At 43.7% G+C, this 27,351-nt stretch overlaps 1 protein-coding gene across 1 annotated transcript in view; it reads right to left on the bottom strand.

Annotated features, from left to right (window-relative positions):
- TNFRSF11A (tumor necrosis factor receptor superfamily, member 11a, NFKB activator) overlaps positions 1–27,351 on the bottom strand; it is a 77,184-nt gene that overhangs the window by 32,049 nt on the left and 17,784 nt on the right. The window contains exons 5-7 of the mRNA XM_006837578.1: positions 5,815–5,896; positions 4,243–4,368; positions 297–440 (exon numbers count right to left, since the gene is read on the bottom strand). Of these exons, the coding sequence (XP_006837641.1) occupies positions 297–440; positions 4,243–4,368; positions 5,815–5,896 (352 nt within the window). The remainder of the gene's footprint in view (positions 1–296; positions 441–4,242; positions 4,369–5,814; positions 5,897–27,351) is intronic.

Here is a 27,351-nt window from a genome sequence, read left to right as displayed (position 1 = left end):
ATGCTGAAGGACCAAGGGATGTCGGGGGATCCTGACAGGGAAGGAATCCACACTGCATGCCCTGATTTAGACTTTCAGCCTCCAGAACTGCGAGAAAATACATTTCTGTTCTTTGAGGCCAAAAAAGAAAGAAAGAAGAAATGCACATGTTCTGCATTGCTAGGGGAGAAGCTTAACTGGGGAGTCTTTCTGTCCCTGCACCCTACCCAGCGTGCCCTAGAATCAGAGCTTCCTCTGCCCTCTGTTCAAGGTGTGACTGAGTGACACCAGACAAATACACAAACCCAACTGCGTACAAGGATGCTGGGCCCCGAAGCCAGGCGCGCACTCGGCATTGCGGCGGCAACAGGTGCAGTCATCGCTCCAGTGGTACCCGGAGGTGCAGGCGCAGCGCCGGGGGGCTGTGCGGTTGCCGGGCTCCACGGCCACCAGGGCCTTGCCTACAGGAGAGACGAGAGAGGTGGGTGTCACTGCACAGGTACCGCGCCGAGGATACACAAGGACGCACAGGTAGGTGTGTGCCTTGCAGTCTCACACCATCCAGACCAAGAATCAGCCTTTCAGGATCCTCCTCACACGTCCTGTGAGGCACCGACACAGCCTCATTGACGTTTCAGTCCACATTCACACCAGTGAGAAGGTGTGAACTGGGGAATCTGTGACAATCGAATACTTTGGCTAGCACAGACTAGTTAGACATAGTCATGTTTTGTAATTTTTAGAAAACTAGATATTCTTAAAGTAAATGTTGGGTTGGACCTGCGAGAATCGTGTTTCTGGAGGTTTGGGATCCATCTTGGGATAATGACAAGCCAGAGGAATATTCAGAGTTTTAAAATCGGAGAGGGTTGTATGATTGTATGAGAGAGACAGTAGAGAGACTGGGCCTAGTGGCATGCTCTCAGAACCCACCTCTCCCCAAATGCTTACTCTCCCCGGAAACACAGACTGCTCAACTATCTCCCTTTTCCCAGCACTTAGCAAAGTGCCCTCTGCTTTCCCCAAAAATCCTAGCTTTTTCCCAGTTTTTGTGGAATGCAGGTACCTGAGAGTTTATCTATTACAAAAAGGGTGTATGTGGTATGGTGTGTGTGTGTGTTTGTGTGTGGAGAGAGCAAGAATGACAGAGGACGAGAGAGAGAGAGAGACAAGCCAGGCACTGGTGGTTCCAGGTAGAATTCTTGCCGTCCATGTGAGAGACCAGGATTCGATTCCCAGCCAGTGCACCTGATGTGCAGCACCCACCATCTGTCAGTAGAGGGTTTGTGTGCTGTTATGATGCTGAAGATTTTTCAGCAGAACTTCCAGACTAGAAATGACAAGGAAGAAAGATCTGGTGATCTGTTTCCAAAAACCAGTCCCTTGGATCACCGTGGTGCCACAATGGGGACGTGCGGGCCCAGGCAGCATTTCATCTTAGTGCGCATGGGGTCACCGTGAGTAGGGGCCAGCATGAAGCAGTTAACATATGTGTGAGCATATCTATATATTGTTGTTGTTAAGTGCCACCGAGTCAGTTCTGACTCATAACAACCCTGTATAGGGTCCCCAAGGAGCAACTGGTGAGTTTGAACCACCCACCTTGTGGTTCAAACAGACTTAGCAGTAGAGTGCTTATCCTACGGTGTCACACCAGGACTCTGCTTATATATTACGACACAAGTCTATCCAACAGACCTTCTACCCCCAAGTTCCAATAGGAAAAACTAACCACCCCTTCTTCATTTCCTCAAGTTCCAGCCAGCAGGGAGGGGATATTTCCTAATCTCATTCTTTTCAGCACGATGACCCTGAGAAATCCCTGCTCCCTCTGTGTCCGCTCACCAAAGCCAAGACCAGCTGTGCAGAACCAGGACAAGTACGGACTTGATACACAGAGCTCTTCCCTGGAAAAGTCTAATGACTCCCAGTACCCTTCTCAAAGGCAGGCAGATATATACCTGTTTGGCAATGAACAATTGTGAGGCATTTAAATATCTTAATGCGCCAGGCATTTGGATGAATCAGTCTAGCAGTGGACAGAATGAATCTGTATTTCCAAGAGACAGCGATGAGTCAAGGTCATTACCAAGCAGTGGGAGATAAAAAAGGATTCAGCAGTGGCTTCTGCTCAGTGGAGTTTCCATGTTGCCTTCTCTCGCCGAACTCTGCCAGCTGTCTCTAACACATCAGAATCAGTGTGGTTTTAAAAATAATACTTAGTTCCCAGTTCTGTCCACTGGGAAAACAAAACCTAGACACAAAGACCAATCCAGTAGCAATGAGCCTCCCTAGCATACAGTCTGAGAGTCTTAAAGAATATGTTCAACCAAAACTCCTTGGAGATATGGCAACTCCATGTTTAGGACAAAAAATGTCCAAGTAGAGCTTGGAAGGACACCTGGTATGGTGCTGTAGGATCAGAACTGGACTGGGAACCATCACCTCCGCTCCTTAGAAACCCTATAAACGGTCGCTGTGAGTTGGAAATAAGACAACAACAACAACAACTTCTATGTGTAGGAGTACTAGTGGCGCAGTGGGTTGCACACTGGGCTACTAACCGCAAGGTCAATGGTTCAAACTTACCTATCACTGTCTGGGAGAAAGATGAATCTTCCTGCTCCCATAAAGATTTACAGCCTCAGAAACCATATAAAGTAGTTCTACTGTGTGCAGAGTCAGTTTGAACTGCAAGGTCGGCAGTTCAAGCTCACCCACCACTTCTTCGAAACCCTATTCAGGGTCACTATGGACCAGAACCCACTTGCTGGCACTTGACAACAACATCAACAACTGTGTTCAATAGGGTCCCTATGAGTTAGAATTCACTCAATGGCCATGAGTTTGGTGTTTGGGCTTCCTATGTATACGAGTTGCTGGAGAAGGATATCATGTTTGGTAAGGTGGATGATCAGAGAAAGAGAGGAAGACCCCCCCAATGAGATGAACTGGCCAAGTGGCAGCATCAATGGGCTCAAGTGTGGCAATGATAGTGAGGTTGGCCCAGGATCAGGCAGTGTTTCATTCTGCTGTGCATAAAGTCGCTATGGGTCGGTATCAACTTGATGGCAACTAACAACAACAACAACAACATGTACAGTAGGGAGTCCTGGTGGGGCTCTATGGGGTAAGCTTCTTGTTGTTAAGTACCTTTGAGTAGGTTCTGACTCTTAGCGACCCTGTATAGGATAAACACTGGGCCATAAACCAGTGCTTGGTTCTTGGGAAAACCTATACAGGGTCACTATGAATTGGAACCAACTCAATGGCACCTAACAACAACAACATGTATGCTAAACCTTAGGGAACCCAATAGGTAGCGAGGGAAATTTCTCTTTATAAAGTACTCCAGCTAATAAATAAAAAGGCATGATAGGATTAGAGCGTCACCTTCCTGTAGGTGATGGAAATGAAAATGGGTCTAGACCATCATCATCATCAACAGCAGCTAATATCACAAAAAGAGCTATGCAGCTTTTATAAGATGATTCTAGATGTAAGTACACTACACCAACTGTGAAGCACTTTTGAAAAACCAAGCAAAACCCAGACTCTGATCAACCTTCTAGATCTATCAGCCAATCTGCGGGAAATGCTGTATAGAAGACAGAGGAATAGGTAAAACCATGCCAAAATGCAACCAGGAAAATCTAAATGGCAGAAACGACACAAAACTAAGAATGTGGCTCTTTAACAAATAAACTAAATAATAAAAAGAAAAAGAGAGAAAGGAACCTCTAAGAGACATAAGGAACCTATTTTGATCCTGATTCCTACAAATAAATCAGCAAAACATTTGAGATGACAAAATTTATGGCAGTGTAGTCTGGATTCAAACTGCAGTTAGTAAGACACATCAAGACCAAGTCTTAAAAGTCAGAAGATCATGCTTTGAGCCTCATTTTTTAATCTTGGAGAAGTCATTCAACCTCTCTCTGAGGTTGTTTCTTCATCTTTACAATGGAGCAATCATAGCTTGAAATAATCAAGGGTTTCTGGGAGAAATAAATGATGCAGCACAGGTGTATACATCGTGGAAGTATTTTGTCAACTATAAAATGTCACCCACGGTTAAAGGGCCAAGAAACATAATCTAAAATAGCCATCGAACTTTCTCAAGGGCATCAAGGATCTGAAGTACATCTCTCTGGGGCCTATGATCATTATTTCTTTCCTGTGGGCCCCCAAGTCTCGTGCCTATAGAAGAGGAGCTTTGAAGGACAGAAGACAAACACATCTCACAGACTAGACAAACTTTACCTGTGTCACAAACTTGATGCAGCAAACATTTGTCTTCTTCGTTCCACGTGTCCAAGTATTCATCAGGGCCACAGGGTAGACAAATACTTTCGGAGGTAGTAGTACACTTAGAAGACATGTACTTTCCTGAAATTAAAAGGCGGGAGGGGGAAAGCTCTAATTTACTTGACCAATTTATATGACCATGATCCCAAGAAGTCTTCCAAAGTCATGATATATCAAACAAGGTGACAGGCACAATGAATGCAGCATTCTGTGCTTTCAGCCAGTAAAAGAAGCCCTCCTGGGTTGGTGTCATCTCTGGTAGCAACAGTAAGGTCAATAACTAGAACAGGACACCTGTTTGATGAAGTAGAGGGTCAGCGGAAATGAGGGAAACTCTCCATGAGGTAGACTGGCACAACAGCTGCCAACAACAGACTCAAACATACCAACATTCATGAGGGTGGCACAGCCAGACAACCTTCCAGTATGTTGCATGCAAGGGCACTATGAGTTGGCGCTTACTCAATGGCAACAAACAATAGCACTGAGCAAAAGAGCATCCTTTGCACCCCAAATCTCTGTTGCCTTATTGTTAAGTGCCATCAAGTCAATTCCACCTCACAGAGATCCTGTATAGGGTGTCCAAGGAGCAGCTGGTGGGTTTGAAATGCCGACCTTGTGGTTCAAAGCCCAGTGCTGATAGAACTATGGTTTTCAAGCTGGATCTTGCAGAACTTGAAGTGTTCTTTGAAACTCCCTCAAGGAACAAGAGGCTAAGCCCGAGGAACTTCATCCCCTCTCTCTCTCCATCTTTAAATTCCCTCTACCTTCAATCTGAATAGGGAACTTCTTTAGTCACTGTGGGCTTCTGCATGCCCTAGTTTGACCACAGTCCTACACATATACATTCTCTTGAAAATCATTAGCTCTTGGTTTTGCAGATCCAAAAAATATTTGTAGCTGAAATGTCCAAGGGTCTTACTGTAAGGTTACATCACCTTGTCCTCAAAAATACCCTTCCTTTCCCTGAACCATAAGAAAGTGAGGACCCTGTTTGACCTGGGGCCCCCTGGGGTTGTATAAGACTTAGTTACATTTCTGGAAGAACAACTCTGAGACATTGGCGATCAGTCTGCCTTCTGCTTCTCAGCAAGGTATGCGGGGAGAAGGTTTAGGAAGGTCAAGGCAATTTTTAGCAGTTGACCATTCCAGAATGGTTATTCCACCAAAAAATTCTGTGAAAACAATGATTTTTAGATTAGAGCTGTTATTCACATTTGGGGATTGCTAAAATATGGTTTTAAGAATCATCTTGTCTTCTTGAGAAAGAGTGTTTTGGAAAATTGTGTTTCCACATGAATTAAGTACTGGTTTCTGAAATTGCTTTGGACTTTTAAGTGGTTTTCTAACAGAAATCATTGTGTCTTTGGAGTGACAGATGTTATTACCTACCACTACCATGAAAAGTCTATTCAATTTCGTTTTTTTTTAAATCTGGCAAGACAAAAATTATTGCTTAGTTTAAAAAAATAGACAAAACTCCAGTCACTTTTGGGAGAAGATGAAAGGTAGCTCAGAATCACATACCTGGCTCACATTTGTTGCAGCACCTCCCAAAATGCTCATAATGCCTCTCGCTAGTACATGGAGGGGCGATTTGAAAGGTCACCTGAAAAGAAAATAAACATCAGATACAAATGAGCACTTTTGATTACAACAAAAAGGGGGATGCTGAATTATACTTCTGGAAAGCATAAGAAAGGACGATATTCTGAGAGACTAATGCTTTTTAGATTAGAACAGGGCTTCAGACTCTGAGATTGCTAGAATACGGTTTTAAAAATCTTCTTGTCTTCTCGGAAAGAATGTTTTGAAACTGATCTATATAATCTCACCCCCTTACTCCACCCCAAAATCACCATCTTATCCTTGTCCACTTTTCCTTAAGAATGCACAAAACCAGCCACACTAGCATGAAAACATGTTTAGCATTTAAAAATACTTCAGTTATTATGTTCATGATCATATGATGGATTCAAGGGAAATTTACAAATTGTAAGCAGAAGGTTGGAACTGCTTTTCACGAGTCACATACAAAATTCATCCCATCTGATTGTTGTCATCTGGTGGTTAATATGCTAAGTCAAGTAGGGTCACAAAACTTCATAGAATATAATGATTATACCAAGGGATGTCAGAGTTTTACTTACAAGTTAGCTCTGAATTTTAAAAGATGTTTAAAATGTTACTTTAGACCTGTGGCGGTGGTAGTTATGTGCCATGAAGTCGGTTCCGACCCATAGCGACCCTGTACAGGGTTTCCAAGGCTGTAAATCTTTACAACAGCAGAACGCCTCATCTTTCTCCCGCAGAACAGCTGGTAGTTTCGAACTGCTGACCCTGAGATTAACAGCCCGATTCATAACCATTAGACCTGTAGAAACTTTTGAAAAAGAGGGGGTAGCAAGATGTTGTAGGGAACATATGGGCTTGGAGCTAGAAGTCTCAATCACCTGTCAGCTGATAGATTCTGGGCAAGCTGCTTAAGCTTTCTGAGTCTTTGTTTTCTTGCTGGTTCAAAATTGTATGTTTCTAGCACATATATTACATATATATGCACACACTATTATACATAAATATGCATAGGGGGCACAGTTACAGATACTTCCTGTTGTTGTTAGGTACCATCGAGTCAGTTCCAACTCATAGAGACCTTATGTACAACAGAACGAAACACCACACAGTCCTCCATCATCCTCACAATTGCTTATGCCTAGGATACTTTCTTCTTCTTCTTCTTCTTCTTAAGTGCCATCGAGTTGGTTCAGTCTCATAACAACCCTGTATGGGGTTTCCAAAAAGTGGCTGGTGAGTTAGAACCGCCAACCTTGCAGTTCCAACTAACCTTATAGTCTAGTGCATCATCCTGCAACACCACACCAGGACTCCAGGATACTTCCTAGGCATAAGCAAATATCTCACAGGATTGGATTCCTGGACTTAGGGTCATAGTCTCATGGGACATTTCTGTCAATTGGCATGACACTGTTCATAAAGTTATGTTCTACACCCGAGTATGCAGAGTAGTGAGCACTGTCTGGAATCTTAAAAGTTTGTGTAGCCATCTACCATACAACTGTTGTTCTCTATTCATCTAGAGCACTCCCCAAAAAAGAAAAAGAACAGTCATTCAAAGAAGAAACTAGTCTCTATGACAAACAGTCTACCCTAAGACCAGAAGAACAAGATGGCGCCTAACTACCACTTCCAACTGTTCCAATCATGGCTACAATAGATGGACCCTGATAGACTGGGAGATATATGTGAAACAGACTTCAAATTTCTAAAACAGCAACAGACTTAATGGACTGGTTGAGATAGAAGGACTCCCCGAGACGGCTGCCCTGAGACACACTTCAAACCTGGAACTGAAACTAACCCTTGAGGTCACCTTCCAGCCTAAGCACAAATTGGTTAGAAAAAAAATAGAGACTACCTACTACTAGCTGTTCTGCGGGAGAAAGATGAGGCGTTCTGCTCCCGTAAAGATTTACAGCCTCGGAAACCCTGCACAGGGTCACTATGAGTCAGAACCGACTCCACGGCACATAACCACCACCACCACCACCCATGAAGTACTGTGCTCCTTAAAATAAAAAAAAAATTAAAAAATAGAAAACATCAACATGAGATCAAACGGTCACAAATTACTTTAAAATCAAGATGAGAATGTAGGGGGGTAACTAGATTTAATGGAGCAACCAGAATGTAAAGACTGAGAGCGGTCCCCCAAGTGAAGAGCTTAGATAGCCTTTGTTGCTGAACATCTCGTGTGAAAACTGTTGAGGGTGAATCTAAACTGATGTGAAAGTCTTCACCAAAAACACAGTAAAAAGTATGCAAAACTGTCTGATTCTAATATCACCACTAATTTCCAAATCTGTCCGTCTGAGCAAAACCAAACAAAGCAAAATGAAAGTCAGGTTCTCTGTAGTCACTGATGCTTATCAGTCTACCACAGAAAGGCTCTTTCCTCATTATCCTTCTCAGCATAAGAAAGAAAAAACAAAACAAAACAAAACAGCCACTCCTGCTGAAAAGCAATCCTATTAGAAATGAAACAGTGAAACGGAACAGTTGGGTGGAGCTGGACATGGATTTACGCATGGCCATCCTAGGAAGGCAAAGCTGTGAAACACACAGACATCTTCTTCAGAAGCTCCCCGTCTAGCGCACACTACAGTGGAAGCAGGCCTGGAGACATTTCTTAGGAGAGGGCAGAGGGGAGCTCAGTCTTACAGAAGCAACAGAGATTAGCCATGTGAGGAAACAGGAGCCGGCAGGTGAAGATTGGGAGATGGGCAAAGAGGAGTTTGTAGACCAAGCCAACCACTCAAACAGAGGCAATGGGGTCTGAAATGGCATTTGGGGTGCCCATAAAGGTATGTCAGTGTGGCTGGGGTGCAGAGTGGCAACTAAAGAGTGGTGGAGACACAACATTCAGAGCTCAGGTCACGAAAAAGAGCTTAGATAGAGGATGTCGGGATAGAAAAGTCCTCCATTCTCAGAACACTTCAGTTATGGAACTCTGTTTTGTAAAGATAACACCAAAACAAGAAACCCAAGGCTAGCTGAGTGGGGGGTATGGAAGATGCAGTTCATCTGGCCCTCTCCTAAAAGCACAGGGTTACAGGAGGGATGGGGAAGAAACAGTTATGTGGTGTTTGATAAGCAGGATTGACACAGTGGCAGCAGCAGTGGGCTCAAACATAACAATTGTGAGGATGGAGTAGGACCAGGCTGTTTTATTCTGTTGTGCAGAAGGTATGAGTCAGAACCAACGCGACGGCACCGAACAACAACAAGGTCCTGATGTGTTAATGGAGCCATGGATTTATTCGAGATTCTAGACTTGATTTCTGAATATGACCCACAGACCCCAAGGGTATGGGATAACATGCCATCACCAGATGGCAAGGTCTCGAGGGCATCTATTGTGCCCAGTGGAAATAATAAAACTGAATTCACAGAAACCCCTCATTTCTCCCCTTTCAGGTCTTTTTCTCTTCGTTTTTATAGGAGTCCATTTCCCAGTAGGCAGGCAGTGTCCTCTGTTTGGCACACAGAGAGATGGTCAAACTGAAGGCAATCCATACAGATTTTGTCAACAAATAGAGTTTGTCTTAGCCTATTAAAATGTGAACAACATTGTACTGATGAAGACAAAAGCAAACCAGGATAAACAAACGTCAGATAATAACGATGATCAATTGCTTCTAACCCATAAAAAAGTTGCAACAGTCTCTGTAAGATAAGCACATAGTTATTGGTTATGAACACTGGAAGGTACTTTTTAGGGGAATTTGGTGAAAAGGGTGACCCTTGAAGCAGATGCTTAAAAGCACCATCAGATGTCACTGGCTGTGTCCTGGACTCCAGACACTATGTCTATCAAGCATCACATATGACCACACATGACCTGTAAATGTGGGCACCTGGCTTACATGTTAGGAATGAGGCTTTGATTAACTCCATCCACCCACCCATTCATCTATCCATCTGCCCATTCACCCATCCATTCATCCATCCATCCACCCATCCATCTACCATCCACCCATCCATCTACCATCCATTCATCCTTCCATCCACTCACCCACCCACCTACCCATCCACTCACCTATCTACCCATCCATCCACCCATCTATCCCTCCATCCATCCATCATCAAACTCAAGAGGTCTACATCTCCTGGTAAATATGTATGTATCACCACTTTCAGAAGTGACCAGATGTCCTGGTTTTTAAAACCTATCTATAGCTTATTCCGTAGACTCAATTTATCTTTAAATGTGTTCTTGCCGTACCAAGGTGCCCTGAAACATCTTTCTTATTTTATAGATGAAATTCACCCTTAGGAGGTGTACAGTTCACTGTGAAGGAGTAGAGTTTTTTCCACTCACAAGGTTGAGTAAGCATCACCACTATCTAACTGCTGCATTGTCATCACCCCCAAAACTGACCCATCTGCTTAACAAAACTCGGATTGCAGAGCTTTCAAGAAGCAGCAGAAATTTCACCATTGGAAAAATAGGTCTTGAAATTATGGCTTTAATCTAAAACATGGCTTAAACAGACACTTACTTTGTTTTCTAACTACATTAGTAGGTACTTTTCAGTTCACCTTCCAACTGACAATACACATCAACTTAAAAAAGGCAACATCTCTATGTATATTTAAGGAATGCAGTTTGGGGGTAAATGAAAATTATCTGGAAACTCTTTCAGATGCCTGCACAACAGGGAGGGATGTGTTTTCCCCCCTTCCTCAACCTCCACTTGTGAAACCCAGCTCTCGGGTGAATCCGCAGACTTTGCACAGCACAAGAAGGCCATTTTGTCCTGGTCTTATGCTAACCCAGGTTCTGGTTCTGGGGACAGGGATTCTGGCTTGCTTTATGCCTTTCAGACCCTGGATTTGTCCCAGTTCTTGGAATACTCAGCCTATCTGCAGACTTGCCCCTCAATCTGCCCCAGACTGGCTCTCAGCTTGCTTCTGACATCTAGATCACTCAGACTTGGTTTTCTGTTGGTCTCCACTCAGGCTTCATTATGCCAGTGTCCCTCTGCCTGGGTGGTCAGCCAAGGACATCCTCTGAATGCCGTCACTTGCATGCACGAATGGATAGCCTTCCCTCAGACAGTTGGGCCCCCACCCCTCCCAGGAAGACCTTTCCTTATGCCAACAAGATTCCTATTCTGGCGTCTCCCACCTCAGTACTCCACCATGCCCATTCTAGCCTTGAGAAGAACCTTCAGATGCTCAACACCCTCCCAGTGACAGCCTGCCCTACCCTTTCTGGTTCTCTGGCCCTTCTCTTCAGAAGCCTCAAAATTTGGGCACAACATGACAAAACACTGCCCAGTCCTGCGTCAACTTCACAATTGTTGCCACGCCCAAAGTTCATTGCTGCCGCCACCATGCCAATCCATCTCGTGGCGGGTCTTGCTCTTTTTGGTTGACCCCCCACTTTACACAAAATCCTGGTGCTCTTCAGAATGCATTCATCTTCCGGCATTATAGCTGACAATGTTCCACTTCTCTTCATAAGGTTTTCAGTGACTAAACATTTAGTAGTCTGTCTCTCCTTCATAGTCTGTCTTAGTCTGGAAGCTCTGCTGAAAACTGTCACCATGGGTGGCCCCGCTGGTATGAAAAATACCGGTGGCATAGCTTCCAGAATCACAGTTACAGGTAAGCCACCACAGTACGACAAACTGGCAGACCAGTGGTAGAAAAGGTTGTGAGAAGGGGGAAATTTTCATTGGTAGAAATCATAGGAAAACAGTTTAAAAACAAAAAAAACATGTTCTTGCTTAAATGAAAAAGGAAGACAGAAGAGCTGATGTGTTCAAACTGCAGTGCTAGCAAAGACTATTTGTTGAATGGTACCATGGACTGTCTAAAGAACAAACAAATCTGTCTTAAGAGAAATGCAACCAGAATGCTCCCGTTAGAAGCAAGGATGGTGAGACTTGCACTTGATTACTTTCAGCATATCATCAGGAAAGATCAATCACTTGGACATTCTGTTTGGTGACAAAGAAGGTCAATAAAAACAAGAGAACCCTTCAATAAGATGGACTGGCAAAACAGCCACACCAATGGGCTTAAACATTAATACTCAACAAGTTGGCAGGAAGCTGCAGGACCCAACCATGTTTCATTCTGTTGTGCGTAAGACCATCATGAACTGGAGTTGATGTGAGGTAGCTAACGACAGCCTCACATGTTACTGAAATCAGCTCCCAGGGAATGGAGGAGTTTCGGCGCAAGGCTACAGATCTTCAGTTACTGGGTAATTTATCACCTGGCTTCAGTCTCCTCTGATCATTGAATTGATACATACAATCTTTTAGTTATCTATATTTTCTTATAGCTCATTGGTAAGATTGACTTGCTTTCTTCTGAAGGAGCTCTGGTGACACAGTGGTTAAAGTGTTCGGCTGCTAGCCAAAGGTTGGTGTTGCGAACCCGTCAGCCAATCCATGGCAGAAAGATGTGACTGTCTGCTTCTATATTTACAACTTAGGAAACCCTCTAGGGCCGTTCTACTCTGGGCTCTGGTGTCACTGAATAGAAATGGACTTGTTGGCAGTGAGTTTGGGTTTAGTTTGTTTTCTTTCAAAATGATAGACTCAAAGCTTTTGAAGCATGATTGTGTTCATTAAGCAAATACAATAGAACCACTTCTAGATTTCTCTTTCTTGCGATGGGATTATAGTCACGTGAACTCTCACTCCTATCCTTCTTCCAGTTGCTCTTCCCCATAGGTGATCAGTGCTGCTATTGTCATTGTTAAGTGCTGTGGAGTTGGTTAAGACTCATAGTGACCCTGTATTGGGTTTCCAAGGAGCGACTGGTGGGTTTGAATTACTGATCTTGTGGTTAGCAGTCCAATGCTCATCTTACAGCACCATGCCAGGACTCCATCAGTATTACTAGTCATTAATATTCTTGTGTACCCTTCTCACCCATTCTGTAAATGATTCTGATCTGTTCTATACAGCAACTGTCCCGGGGGCCAGCTGGAAGCAGTTGTTTGTCTCATCTGTGTTTTAGGGAAGATGATTTGACATAAGGGATGATAAGAGACCACACCACATGTACAGACAGTGTTCTACTACAATAAACTGCAAAAATTCTGTTTGGCCTCATCTTTATTTTCTAGCTGATTTCCCAGAATTAATACCAAAACCAGAAACCAAACCCCCTGCCCCTGTGTTGATTCCTACGGGACAGAGAAAGGCTCCTTAGGGTTTCTGAGACCGTAAATCTTTACAGCAGCAGACAGCCTCGTCTTTCTCCCATGAAGCTGCTATTGGCTTTGAGCCCTGAACCTTGCAGCTAGCAGCTCAATGCTTAGCCCACGGTGACACCAGGGCTCCTTTAGAATATATGTTGTTGTTAAGTGCTGCTGAGTTTGTTCTGACTCATACCAACCGGGTGTCCAAGGAGTGACTAGTGGGTTTGAACCACCGAACTTGCTATTCAAACAGACCTTGCAGTCGAGTGCTTAACCTACAGCGCTACACCAAGACTTCGTCAAACCGATAAGGAGTACTAAAATTTACTAATAGTAAAAATTCCCTATAATCCCCACCCTAACCCCTATACAAATTCCTTGGTAAGCTTGAAAAAAGGGAGTTAAAATAGCAAGAGAATGTATTGCGTTTATTTGACTTCTGCAATTGCCTCGCTTTCTAGCGTCTTTTTGTGTTTTGTGTGTTATTTGTTTCAAGGCAACCGGGCTGGTGTTTATCTTAATAGCTGACAAACTATTCTAGAATGAACATGCCTACAGTCTGGGAAAGGCTTCAGGGGTGGAGAAGAAGAACAATTTATTACAAATCCAAATACTTTTTTAAAGCTACGTGGATTTATTTCCCTGTGCAGAGCCACGTTGGGTATAATTATGAAAAATGAAAAACCGTAAGCTGAAGACACATGATTCTGCCAGAGGCGCTACGGAGACTAGTGGATCTGTATTTAGAAACCTGTAGGGAAGGCTGACTTAAATATTTATTTTTCGTGCTGTTAATCAACCCAATCGTAGTGAAAGTCATTATGGATACTAAAATTACTTTCTTGCTTGACTGAAAATTCATGCTGACAGATAATAAAGCAGAAACAGGTTGGGCCCCTAGTGCCAACTGAAAGAGAAAAAGAACCTAATCAAGAAGAACAAATGAGGGATTTTCCATAGGTTTTATTTGAGGAAATATCATCCATGACTAGATTTGAGACTTTGGCTATAATTTAAGTATGCGTGATATCGAATAGCTAGCTGAGTATGAATAGAACTGGAAAATGCACTTTTATTGAGAGAAACTATTAAATGTAAAAACAATACCTCACTTAATAGTCTTGCTGACCTCGGGCGGGGCGGGGGGGGGGGGTCCTTCAAAGAAAGTTTCTGTTGAAACGGACCCTACGCAGAATAGCATACAGAGAAATTACTAGTAGCCTGTGTCCTCACTTCCCTATACTAAGAAATTACTTCTCTGGAAAGCATTTTGTATTTAGAAGCAAATTCACAAGTAAAGAAAATAAGAGGAAGCATTAATAGGTCAAGCCGCTACAATCAAATGCTCTCACTTCTTGTCCATTTCTTTGAACATGTTCTTTCTCTGACCGCTAAGACGTGAGGGCAGAGGGAAGACCTTAGACTCACTAAATATGCTAACCAGAGTCAACACATAGGTTTGTACATTTAGACATTCTTGAGGACCTTCTCAAGTTTGCCCCTTTCTTAGCTGTTTTTCTCTGGAAACTTCTGGCTGCCTTTGGCCTTCTTGATTTTATTTCATTTTCTCTTCTAACAGATCCTGGCAGTTAGAGGTCAGTGTTGCTATGAATCAGAGTTGACTCAACGGCAGTGAGGTTTGGGAATGGAAATGATACAAGTTGTTTATAGACCAGAGGTCAAATCAAGCACGTCTCTAGGTAAAAATGAAAAATACTAACTAAAATAAAGACTGAAGTCCTGGTGTGGTGCTGTAGGACAAGCACTGGACCTCAAGGTTGGTTGGAATTGAAGGTCTGTGGTTCAAACCCACCAGTGGCTCCTCAGAAACCCTAGAGGGTTGCTGTGAGTGGGAATCTACTCAATGGCACTTAACACCAACAAGAACTGTTAACTATTAACAAGAGGGCCACAAAGATGAGCTCCGTTTCAGACCTGAAGGGTGACCAGGGCCATAGTCTAGGGTTCCTCCCGTCTCTTTATGGCCAGTAAGTCTGTTCTGTTTTCTTTTTAAAGTTTTAATTTTGTTCATTTTCTCCCACTCTGTCTGGGACATCCTAATGCGGATTCCTTTCGGTCTGTCTGCTTCCTCACATTTAAACTCACTTCTTACAGGTTGCTGGAAGAATTATGTGAGGGAGTCCCATCACACAGCACAGCGGTGAGCACACAGCCTGCATTCAAGAACGTGTGACTATTAACACGCATGCTGCTGTGAGCTGTCATTGAGTTGAATCCAATTCACAAGACCCCCAGGCGTGAAGAAGAGTTAAACAGCTCCTCAAGGCTGGGATCTTTTTCTTTTTTAAGTTTTTATTGTGAATTGAGTGAGAGTTTACAGGGCAGTTTTACATTCAACAAATCACATATTTTGTTTCATTGCAATGCTTATAAGCCCCTCCATGTACCATCAATTAACAGTATTGCCCTCTATTCATTTTAGCTCTTGTGAAAAAAAAAAAAAACACTCAGGATATATAATAATTCAAACAACCAAAGGGCACATTCTGCAAGTCTACTACCTGGGCACCAGCACTCAATCCCTCTCTTCCCATAAATCTAGAGTCCTCCGCTGCTCTCTTTCTCCATGTTCCCATCTCTGCCTCCATCTCTGGGGTTGCTGCTTGTTTGGATGGTGGTGGTGGTTATGTGCCGTGGAGTCGGAACTGACTCACAGCGACCCTGTACAGGGTTTTCGAGGCTGTAAATCTTTATGGGAACAGAAAGCCTCATCTTTCTCCCATAGAACAGCTGGTAGTTTCGAACTGCTGACCTTAAGGTTTGCAGCCCGATTCGTAACCACTATGCTACCAGAGCACCTTGCTTCTCTGGATAGGGTCCCTCATTTTGCTTGTGCTCTTCTCCCTTGATGGTTCTAGGGTCCTTGGTTTCTGGACTGTAAGATTAACTACTCCCCTGTTTTTTTACAAAACTTCTACCTTTACAATGTGACAGTCACAATTAGTCATGATAACAATTACTCACTATTGAATCATAAGAATCTTATCCCCATCTCTTTTTACCAGACCCATCTAGACAAGATGAAAACTATTCAGTGGCGACTCTATCTTCCCCACACACTTTTAAACTAAACTTCCTCTTGAAACCTTGTAAGCCACTCACTTCGAAAGGCTGTGAACTTTTGGAGACCCATTGCCAGCTTTGTCCTCCAGGGCACTTCTGGGTAAGGTCGAACTGCCAACCTTTAGGCTAGTAGTTAAGCACATCACTATTTTTACCACCAATGGTTTCTGTCAAGTCAGCCCCCAACTCACGGTGACTCCCATTCACAACAGAATGCCATGCTGCCTGGTTCTGTGCCAGCCCCAAGACCAGCTGCAGGTCAGAGCACTGTGACCTATCGGGTTTTCACTGCTAATTTTCAGTAGCAGGCTGCCAGGTCTTTCTTCCTCGTTCATCATACTCACTGAAGCCTGGTCAGCACATAAGAACTGCCAATCTTGTAGTTCAAACCTTGCAGTCCAATGTTTATCCTACAGTGCCACACCAGAGCTCCCACACTGTTGTTGCTGTTGTTGTTGTTGTTAAGTGCTGTTTTGCTGGTTCTGACTCATGGGAACCCTTGTATATGTTTTCTGAGGAGTGGCTAGTGAATTTGAACCATCGACCTTGCGGTTCAAACCGACCTTGCGGTTCGGTGCTTATGCTACAGTGCCACAGCAGGGCTCCAGGTCTCCTACATTGTTGTTGTTAGGTGCCATTGAGTCGGTACCGACCCACAGCGACCTTATGCACAGCAAAACGAAACACTGCCCAATCCTAGGCCAATCTCACTACTGTTGCCACACTTGAGTTCATCGATGCTGCCACTTGGCCAATCAATCTCGCTGGGGCTCTTCCTCTTTTTCTCTGACCCTCTGCCTTACCAAACATGATATCCTTCTCCAGCGACTGGTCCCTCCTGACAATATGCCCAAAGTATTAAGAAACAAATTTTGGCCATCTTGGCCTCCAAGGAGCACTCTGGCTGCACTTCTTCCAACACGGATCTGTTCATTCTTTTGGCAGTCCATGGCACTTTCAGTATTCTCCTCCAACACCATTAACTCAAATGCATCTATTATTCTACGGTCTTCCTTATTCACTGTCCAGCTTTCCCATGCATATGAGGTTATTGAAAATACCATGGCTTGGGTCAGGCACACCTTAGTCCTCAAGCTGACATCCTTGTTCTTCAACACTTTAAAAAGGTCTTGTGCAGCAGATTTGCCTAATGCAACACGTCATTTGATTTCTTGACTGCTGCTTCCGTGAGAGTTGATGGTCGATTCAAGAAAAATGAACCCCCTGACAATTTCAATCTTTTCTCCGTTGATAAGAATGCTGTTTATAGGTCCAGTGGTGAGGATTTTTGTTTTCTTTACATTGAGATGTAATCCATACCGAAGGCTGTGCTCTTTGATCTTCATCAGTAAATGTTTTAAGTCCTCTTCACTTTCAGCAATCAAGGTTGTATCATCTGCGTATCGCAGGTTGTTAATGAGTCTTCCTCCAATCCTGATGCCACGTTTTTCTTCATAGAACCCAGCTTCTCGGATGATTTCCTCTGCATACAGGTTGATTAAGTATGGTGAAAGAAAAGAAAAGAAAGGTCTCCTACATAGAAGGTGAGACTTCTGCCACTGCACCAGCATTCTGCCTGTGAACCATGAACGTGCAAACGTGAGCAGAATGAGTTTAAGTATGAATTACTTAGATCAGATCTACCCCCCAAGGGGACAAAGGGAAAGAGAAAGAGGATGGAAGAGAAGAGAGCATGGGGCTCAGAAGAAGAATTCGAAGGGGCTGACAATGTTACCGAGGCCTTGTTTACGTTTGACCTACACCAGCAAAGTTGTACGGCAAAGTATCTTAGCTGGGCAATGAAAACAAGCTACTTTTTTAAAAAATTCGAAGACATTTAAAACACACAAAACAAAAAAAAACCTGTTTGATTTCAAATAAAGAAGTGCGTTCTCACGGGTTAGAAACTTGAGACACCTTTGCATAACTGTGACAAGGATCCGAGTCATCTCGGTGGTTTTCTGTGAGAGCCTCAGTATGTAGGCAGAGAGCCAAGAAAGAGTGTACTCCGTGAGTCTACTGATAAAACTGCTACCAGATTAGATCTACCAGTGATTTGTGTTAAATAGGACATGACCGAGTTTTGACCAAATATCCGTCCAGACATTCTTATAAATAAACGTGGTAGGTAGAATTTCAAGCCTTCAGATTTACCGAGAAAAGATAAGATTCATGTGTGTGTGTGTGAGTGTGTGCAAATCTAAACTTCAGGTCTCCTCTCAAGGACAGCCGTGCCAGATACTGCCACCAGCAGCCTGACTCACTGCAGTGGACTTGATTCATGGTAACACACAGGGTCACCATAGGGATTTCAATGGGTTACTTTTCTCGAAGTAGACCCCAGCCCTTTCTTCTAAGGGGCCACCACAGTCTGTCAGTTAGCAGCCACGTATGCTAGTTAACCTTCTGCACTAGCCAAGGGCTCTCTGTGAAGATGTTGCTGGCTACTATCAAGTTATTCTTGACTCATAGCAACCCCATGTGATAGAGTCGAAGGGCCTCCGAGGGTTTCCTAGGCTGGAATCTTCATGGGAGAGACAGGCCAGGTCTTCCTATAAGGGAGCAGCTGAGTGAGCGCAAAGTGCCAATCTTTCAGTTAGCAGCCAATCACTTAACTCTATTGTTCTTGTTAAGTGCCTTTGAGTTGGCTCTGACTCATAGCCACCCTGAAACAGAATGAAGCACTGCCCAGTCCTGGGCCACGTTTACAGGACACTAAGCTGAAGCCCATTGTTACAGCTGCTGTGTCAGTGTGTCTCATGACGGGGCTTTCTCTTTCTCGATGGTTCTTTCCTCGCCCACCAACACTCATCTGTCACGTTGTTGTACTGGGGTAGCTTGTGTGTTGCTGTGGTGCTGGGAGCTATACCACCAGAATGGCAGCAGGGTCTCCCATTCTGGATAGGTTTCAGCTGAAATTCCATACGAAGGCACAGTTAGAAGAGGAAAAGAGACAGACCACTTCTAAAGGCTTAGCCAGTGACAGCCTCATGAAGAAGAAGCAAGATATTGTGCAGAAAGATGATCCCCTCAAGTTGGAAGGCACTCGAAATATGACTGGGGAAAAGCTGCCTCCTCAAAGTAGAGTTGACCTTGTTGTTACGCACCGTGGAGTTTGTTCCAACTCATAGTGACCCTGTGTAGGGTTTCCAAGAAGCAGCTGGTGGGTTTGAACCACTGACCTTGCAGTTAGCAGTCCAGTGCTTATCCTACAGAGACACACCAGGACCCCTTAGTGATGTGAATAGAGCAAAGCTTTCAGGACCATTATTTGCTGATGGGGCTCATCACAAAATGAGAAGCAGCTGCAAACAACCACTAATCATCAGAATGTGCAACGGACAAGGATGAATCTCCGAAAATTGGAAGTTGTCAAAAATGAATTGGAATGCATAAATATCAATATCCCAGGGATTAGTGAGGGAGTAAAGGAGCTCTGGTAGCGTAGTGGTTACAAATTGGGCTGCTAACCCCAAGGTTGGCAGTTCAAAACTACTAGCTGTTCCGCAGGAGAAAGATGAGGCTTTCTGCGCCATAAAGATTTACAGCCTCGGAAAACCTGTGCAGGGTCACTATGAGTCAGAACCGACTCCACGGTACTTAACACCACCAACAACAACAAAGGAGTCCTGGGGTGGTGCTGTGGGTTAATGCACCAGACTGCAGAGTCATTTGAACTGCAAGGTCGGTGGTTCAAGCTCATCAGTTGCTCCTTGGAAACCCTACACAGGGTAGCTATGGGTTGAAATCGACTTGATGGCACTTAACAACAACAAGTCTAAGCTGATCTAAAGGCACTGGCAAAAACAATTCTCCAAGAACTGACAGAATACAAATGCAAAACTGATACAGCACAGGACGCACTCACTCATCATGCCAAGAAATTTGGAAGACAACTACCTGGCCAACAGAGTGTAAACGATCCATCTGTGTGCCCATTCCAAAGAAAGGTGACCCAATGGAATGCAGAAATTATCAAACAAAATCATTAATATCACATGCTAGCTAGTAAAATTTTGCTAAAGATCACTCAAAAACAGATGCAGCAATACGTCAACAGGGAGCTGCCAGGAATCCAAGCCAGATCCAGAAGAGGACATGAAACAAGGGATATTACTGATGTCAGATGGATCTTGATTGAAAGCAGAGAAAGATGTGTTGTTGTTGTGGTTAGGTGCCATCGAATCGGTACCAACTCATAGCGACCCTATGAACAATTGAACGAAACACTGCCTGGTCCTGGGCCAACTTCACAATTGTTGTTGCCACGCTTGAGCCCATTGATGCTGCCACTTTGCCAATCCATCTTGCTAGGGGTCTTCCTCTTTGTATCTGACTCGCCACCTTACCAAACATGACATCCTTCTCCAGCGACTGGTCCCTCCTGACAACATGTCCAAAGTATAAGAAATGAAGTCTGGCCATGCTGGTCTCCAAGGAGCACTCTGGTTGTACTTCTTCCAACACAGATCTGTTGGTTCTTTGGGCAGCCCATGGTACTTTGCCCATTTGACTATGCACAGTCTTTCAACTGTGTGAATCATTATAAATCATGGATAATACTGAAAAATGGGAATTCCAGGACACTTCATTGTATTCAGGAAGAACCTGTACATAGACTCAATAGTCATTTGTTAAACCAGAACGTGGGGATACTGAAAGTTTAAAGTCAAGAAAAGTGTGCAACACAGTTGTATCCTTTGACCACACTTAATCTGTATGCTGAACAAATACTTCAAGAAGCTGGATTATATAAAGGAAAATGTGGCATCGTGACTAAAGGAAGACTCATTAACAACCTGTGATATGCAGATGATACAACCTTGCTTGCTTGAAGTAAAAAGGACTTGAAATACTTACTGATGAAGATCAAAGTTTACAGCCTTTGGTATGGATTGCACCTCAATGCAAAGAAAATGAAAATCTTCACAACTGGACCAATAAATAACATCATGACAAATGGAAGAAAAGATTAAAGTTGTCAAAGACTTCATTTTGCTAAGGTCCACAATCAGTGTTCATGGAAGCAGCAGTCAAGAAATCAAACGATGTATTGCATTAGGCAAATCTGCTGCACACACCTCTCTTTAAAGTGTTCAAGAACAAAAATGTCAGTTTGAAGACAAAGGTGCACCTGACCCAAGCCATTTTCATTCGCCTCAAATGCAGGTGAAAGTTAGACAATGAATAAGAAAGACCATAGAAGAATTGGTACATTTGAATTATGTTGTTAGAAAAGAATATTGAAAGTACCAGGTACTCCTAGAAGAACAAACAAATCTATCTTGGAAGAGGTACAGCCAGAATGCTCCTTGGAAGCCAGGATGGTGAGACTTTGGACATACTGTCAGGAAAGACAAGTCAGTCCCTGGAGAAGGACATCATGTGGAGGGTCAGTGAAAAAGAGGAAGGCCCTCAACAAGATGTATTGTTCCGTTCTAGCAATTGTTTCTTGGTCTGTGTACAGGTTCTTGTGAACAGAAGTAAGTGTTCTGGAATTCCCAATCTTCTCCATGTTATCCATAATTTGTTATAACTTACACAGCTGCATGCCTCTGCACAGTCAATAAATCACAAGTAAACATCTTTCTGGTACTCTTTGCTTTCAGCCTAGATCCATCTGACAGCAGTAATGATATTTCTTGTTTCATGCCCTCTTCTGAATCTGGCTCAGCCAAAATTTGTCTAACATCAACAATGATATCCCTTGTTTCAAGGTCCTTAGAATTTCTGGTAGCCCTCTGTTGGTATATTGTTGTAACCAGTTTTGAATTATCTTCAGCAAAACTTTACCTGTGAGTGATATTTATGAGATTGATCATTTCTGCATTCTATTGGATCACCTTTCTTTGGAATGGGCACAAATAGGGAGTTCTTCTAGTTGGGTGTCTAGGAAGCTGTTTTCCAGATCTCCTGGCATAGACAGGTGAGTGCTTCCAGCACTGTATTCCTCTGATGAGACATTCCAGTTGGCATTCCATCAGTTCCTGAAGTCTTCTTTTTCACCAAGGGCTTCAGTGCAGGTTGGACTGCTTCCTTCGGTATCATATGCTACTTCCTGAAATGGTATGCCCTCCAGCTTCTTCTGATGCTTCCTTCGTTACTCCACATTCTGCCCATAGAATCCTTCAAAGCTTTACCAACCAAAGCTTAATTGTGTTCTTTAGTTCTTTCAGCTTGAGTGATCTTTCCTTTTGATTTTCTAACTCCAGGTCTTTGCACATTTCATTATAAAAGAGAATTTTCCCACAAACCTTGGGAATCAAACCCTTCTTGCCATATATCAAAAACTAAAACCATGGCCATCTAATGAATTCCAAGTCTTAGGACAGAGTAGAACTGCCCCATAGGGTTTCCAAGCTTGTCATTATTATGAAAGCAGAATGTGCTATCTTTCTCCTGAAGAGCAGCCGGTGGGTTCAAACTGTCAACCTTCTGTTTAAAACCTCTGAGCCACCAGAAATCCTTCACCCACATCCATACCTACCTCCCAAAAGGGATTGACTTGGTTCGCTGAGTCTATAACTAATAGAGTAGGATCAGGCATTCATTCTCTTTCTTGACTGAGTCACCTTCAGCTGCAAATCAATTCTGCACATAATAACAGTCAGAAGGGGAATCTGGGTTCAGTACACGGTTTAAGAAGCTCAGTTATCATCACACCATCAAAGTCATCTTTACTAAGTTCTCAAAAGTAACCCTGTTGGCACAGTAGGTTAAGCATTGGACTGCGAACGACAAGATTGGAGGTTCAAACCTGCCACTCCTCAGGAGAAAGATGAGATTGTCTGCTCCCATAGAGCTACAGTCTTGGATGCGTTCTACACTGTTCTGTGGGGTCTCTAGGAGTCGGAAATGACAGCACTGAGTTTGGGGTTTTTTGTTGTTGTTTATATTTTTAGTTTTCGCAATATGCTTCCCCACGGTATTGCGCTTGCTACAGGGTTAAACTGAGACATCCCTGCCTCCGAAAGATTTGAGAGCCAGGTAACACAGCCGCAGAGAGAGGAAAGAGAATTGTAATATGGATCTACACAACCATCCAAGAACTGAAGCGCATCAGAAAGATGGTGTGGTGTAGACTTTTGGTTCCTATTGGGCATTGCTGTTACTCCTTAAAGGTTTAAATAATATGCATTATCCTGTATCTTCATACCCAGGCATGGATCATATTTGACACAGGTTTTTTTTGTTTTTATTTTTATTTTTTTTTAGTTTTGAAGTAGATCTCATGACCAGAAAAGAATCAGGCTTAGATCAGGTTTAAGCACCTTAAAAATTTAGAGTCACTGTGGCCTCTAGAAATGCTCTGGTGGTACCATGAGCTTAATGGTGAGCTGCTAATCAGAAGGCCAGTTCCATAAAGATTCACAACCTTGAAAACCCTTGGGAGCAGTTCTACTCTCTTCTATAGGGTGGCTAGGAGTCAAAATCGACTTGAGGGCAGTAGGTTCGGCTTGGTTTTTGCTATTAGAAGTCGTGATGTTGTCACCATTTTGGTTGAGTAAACATTTAACAATTGACTTCATAAACTATCTTCAACGTTGCTTTTTACTGAGCTCTTCAGCATGATTCCACTGACCACCCTGACTTCGGATAGGCTCTTGAAAGAGGGGAAAACAATCCACCTAAATGGGGCATCTCTGTCGACATGAGCTTATCAAAGGTCTATTGATCGTCACTCGCCTCTCTTTCTCATTCTCCTCACAATGCATGTATTATCTCTGCTCCTTGAAAAGAAAATATAGGGCCCAAGGGAAAATGAAGAAATAACCTTGCATTTCAAAACTTTAATTGCAAGTTTCTTTGTCTTCAAGGGAGATTAAAAAAATAAATAAATAAAATAAAGCGATTAAAAAAAAGTGTGCAGCTGTGGGCTACCTGAAACGAAAGTGCAAGGGAAGTTTGTTTCCTAAACACAGTAATTAGGGTGACTTTGACGTACTCCCCTATTATCACTCAACACAATTTCTAGTGAATGCCCCCTTTATTCTCAGGGTGGAAGTCTTTTGTTTTCATTGTATTTTGAATTTAATTCATTTGAGATTAGAAGCACTTTCTCTTCTCCCCTGCACTAAAAGTTAACCCCCGTTCCATTCATCTACTGGCTGCTCAGGACCCTTATAGGCTTTGTGTCTCTGACTGTGTGCACAAGCCTCCATCAGGGACCCCCTGGTCCTCAAGGTGAGAGCCCAGCTCCTCGCCAAGGTCCACTAGGTCCTGTACACCTGCTCAGTCTCCCCTTCAGCCACATGGCTCTTTTTTGTTTTAACCAGGGTTTCTGAGGCTGTAAATCTTTTTTTTTTAAGTTTTTATTGTGAATTGAGTGATAGTTTGCATGGGAGAACATCGGTTTTACACTCATAGCTTCATTGCTATGATTACAATCCCCTCCACACAGCATCACTCAACATTGCTTTCATTTCCTCTGTTGTTTTGTTTCAGTTTTTTTTTGTTGTTGTTTTTCTTAGGGGGAGGCAGGGGATTTACACAAAAACATTCAGGAATATATAATCATTCAAACAACCAAAGGTCGCCACTTCTCTTGCCTCTCCTTAGCAGGTCTACCCAAAACCCTGAGCCTAGAACCCACTTCTCTTCTAGATTCCATTTCTTCTCAGCAACTCGGTGCTGCTAAGCAGCATTCAAGCCTTGTGCCAACTATTAGGATAAGATTTGAAATTGCTGAATTTGATCATCTTGGTGTAATCAGAGGTTTTCCTCCCATCTACTTTGGTGAGAAGGCTTCCTGTAGTGTACTGGTTAAATGCTCCGCTAATAGCAGAAAGACTGGTGGGAGCCCTACAGAGCAAAACCTGGAGATCTGCTTCTATAGAGATTGTTGTTGTTGTTAAGGGCCATCGAGTCGATTCCAACCCATAGTGACCCCATAGAGGATTCCCAAGGAGCAGCTGGTGAGCTTGAAACACCAACCTTGCGGTTCAAACCGACCTTGCAGTCCAGTGCATTAAATCACAGTGCCACACGAATCCTCTATAGAGATTGCAGCCAAGAAAACCCCACGGGGCAGTTCTACTCTGTACTCCATGGGGTCACTATGAGTCAGAATCAATCTGATGGCACCTAACAACAGACCGGTGAGACCCTGTGTCACATGACCTCTTGGTCATGTGTATTTTTCCCTCTCCCAACCCTATAGACGATAAACCCCTCAGCACAATTTCCCTGTCCTCTCCAACTCAACTGTCCCCAACTGTGCCTCATTGGGTGATCCCTGCTTAGAACCTTGGTTAACCCTATGCTTGCTGGCACGCCAGCCCTGGCAACCTGGTTTTTCTTCTCTTGTACTTACTGACTGTCCCTGCTAACAATAGACGGGGCTACTCACACAACTCCTCACGTGTCAATGCTTATCTTTTGAGGTTTGTCCATGGCCTCCCCTGCTTTCATCACCAACCCAAACCCACATCCCCCCTGGCTGAGCATCGGTCTGCCCTGTCCTGGCCTTCTGGGCATGATATCATGCACAGCATGTGTTCCACACCTTCACCTCCGCCAATGTCCCCACAGTCACAGCCAGGCTCTGCCAGAAGTTGACGCTTCTTGAGGAGAATAATCTCTAAAGAACTAAACCAGAGTTGGCTACTGAACGGAGCCCAGGACACTGTGGGGAGACCCTCCTCCCCCACCAGAGCCTTAGTACCCAGTACCATGTGAGGTACCCTCCATCGAGTGTGTTTGCAAGACTTGAAGTCCCACATTCAAGTGGCTAGCAGTACTTTCCCTGGACTCACCTGGACATATCTCCCGCCTTCCTTGTTTCTTGGATGACAACTGATCTTGACCATCTCTTGTCTGAGGTATGGTTAAATGAGGTTTGGTTTGGGTTTTTGATAAACTTAATCAACCAGTGTTTATTCAGTACCAATGAGCAGTGCACTGTGCTGGCTAAGGACTCTAACTTCCTCTCCATTCCTGTGCCTCTCAGCTCCAAACCACAGAGCCTAGTGACTCACAGAACATAGTGGAACTGCCTCCTAGGGTGTCTGAGTGGTGCAAACAGTCATCGCTCTTGGCTGTTAAGAGACAGGAGAAAGGTCGGAGCTAGAGTACATCTTGGGAGAAAGCCACCCCACACACACGGAGTCGCCATGGGTTATTGTCAACTTAATGGCACTAAAAAAAAAAAAAATTATTAGCATAGCAATGAATTTGGAGACCCTACTCCTTGACTCAAAAGAGCCCTGGTGATACAGTGGTTGAGCGCTCAGCTGCTAACCAAAAGGTCAGCAGTTTGAATCCCCCAGCTGCTCAGTAGGAGAAAGATGTGGCAGTCTGTAAAGACTGCAGCCTTGGAAACCCCAAGGGGCAGCTCTACCCTGTCCTTAGAAGTTGGTCATTAGGAGTTGGACTCGGCTAATGGTAATGGATTCTTTTTTTGGAATAATTGTGGTAAAAGATATATAACAAAATGGGTTATTTTAACCATTTTTAAATAGAATTCAGTGGCATTAATTACATTCCTAATGTTGTATAATAATCATCATTATCTATTTACAAAAGTTGATGCCACCTTGAACAGAAAGTCTGTACCATAAACAATAACTCCCCATTCCTCCTCCCCCCCCCCAGCCCCTGGGAACTACTGGTCTACTTTCTGCCTCTGACTATGCACATGGGCATCTATCTGGAGATGCCTCCACCAAGGGACACATTTCAGTTTCCCCATCACCTATAGTTGTTCAGTTCCTTTAAAGACACTCCCTGTGGAGTAGGAGAAAATTCCAAAACCAGAGAAGAACCCAACAATTTTGGCCTAGAACAGACACTGACAGGCTTTGAATTTTCCTCTGAGTGGAATAGGAAGCTGTGTGAAGGGTTTGCTCAGATGAACAATTTTGTGTTACTGATGCACAATAGGAAGAAATCTTAAGTAGACCCCAGGATCTGTGACTGTGACCAGAAGGTGTACACAGCTAGTTGCCACCAAGTCAACTCCATCACCTGGTGACCCAACATGTGTCAGAGGAGAACTGTGCTCCACGGGGGTTCAAGGTGGGGGAAGAACAGCTAGTGGCCACCAAGTCAACTCCATCACCTGGTGACCCAACGTGTGTCAGAGGAGAACTGTGCTCCACGGGGTTTCAAGGTGGGGGAAGAACAGCTAGTCGTCACCAAGTCAACTCCATCACCTGGTGACCCAACGTCTGTCACAGGAGAACTGTGCTCCACGGGGGTTCAAGGTGGGGAAAGAACAGCTAGTGGTCACTAAGTTA

Source organism: Chrysochloris asiatica, unplaced genomic scaffold (genome assembly GCF_000296735.1).
Source record: "Chrysochloris asiatica unplaced genomic scaffold, ChrAsi1.0 scaffold00021, whole genome shotgun sequence".
NCBI lineage: Eukaryota > Metazoa > Chordata > Mammalia > Afrosoricida > Chrysochloridae > Chrysochloris > Chrysochloris asiatica.
Note: the sequence above shows the minus strand (reverse complement) of the source record. Positions and strands in the feature narration are given on the sequence as shown.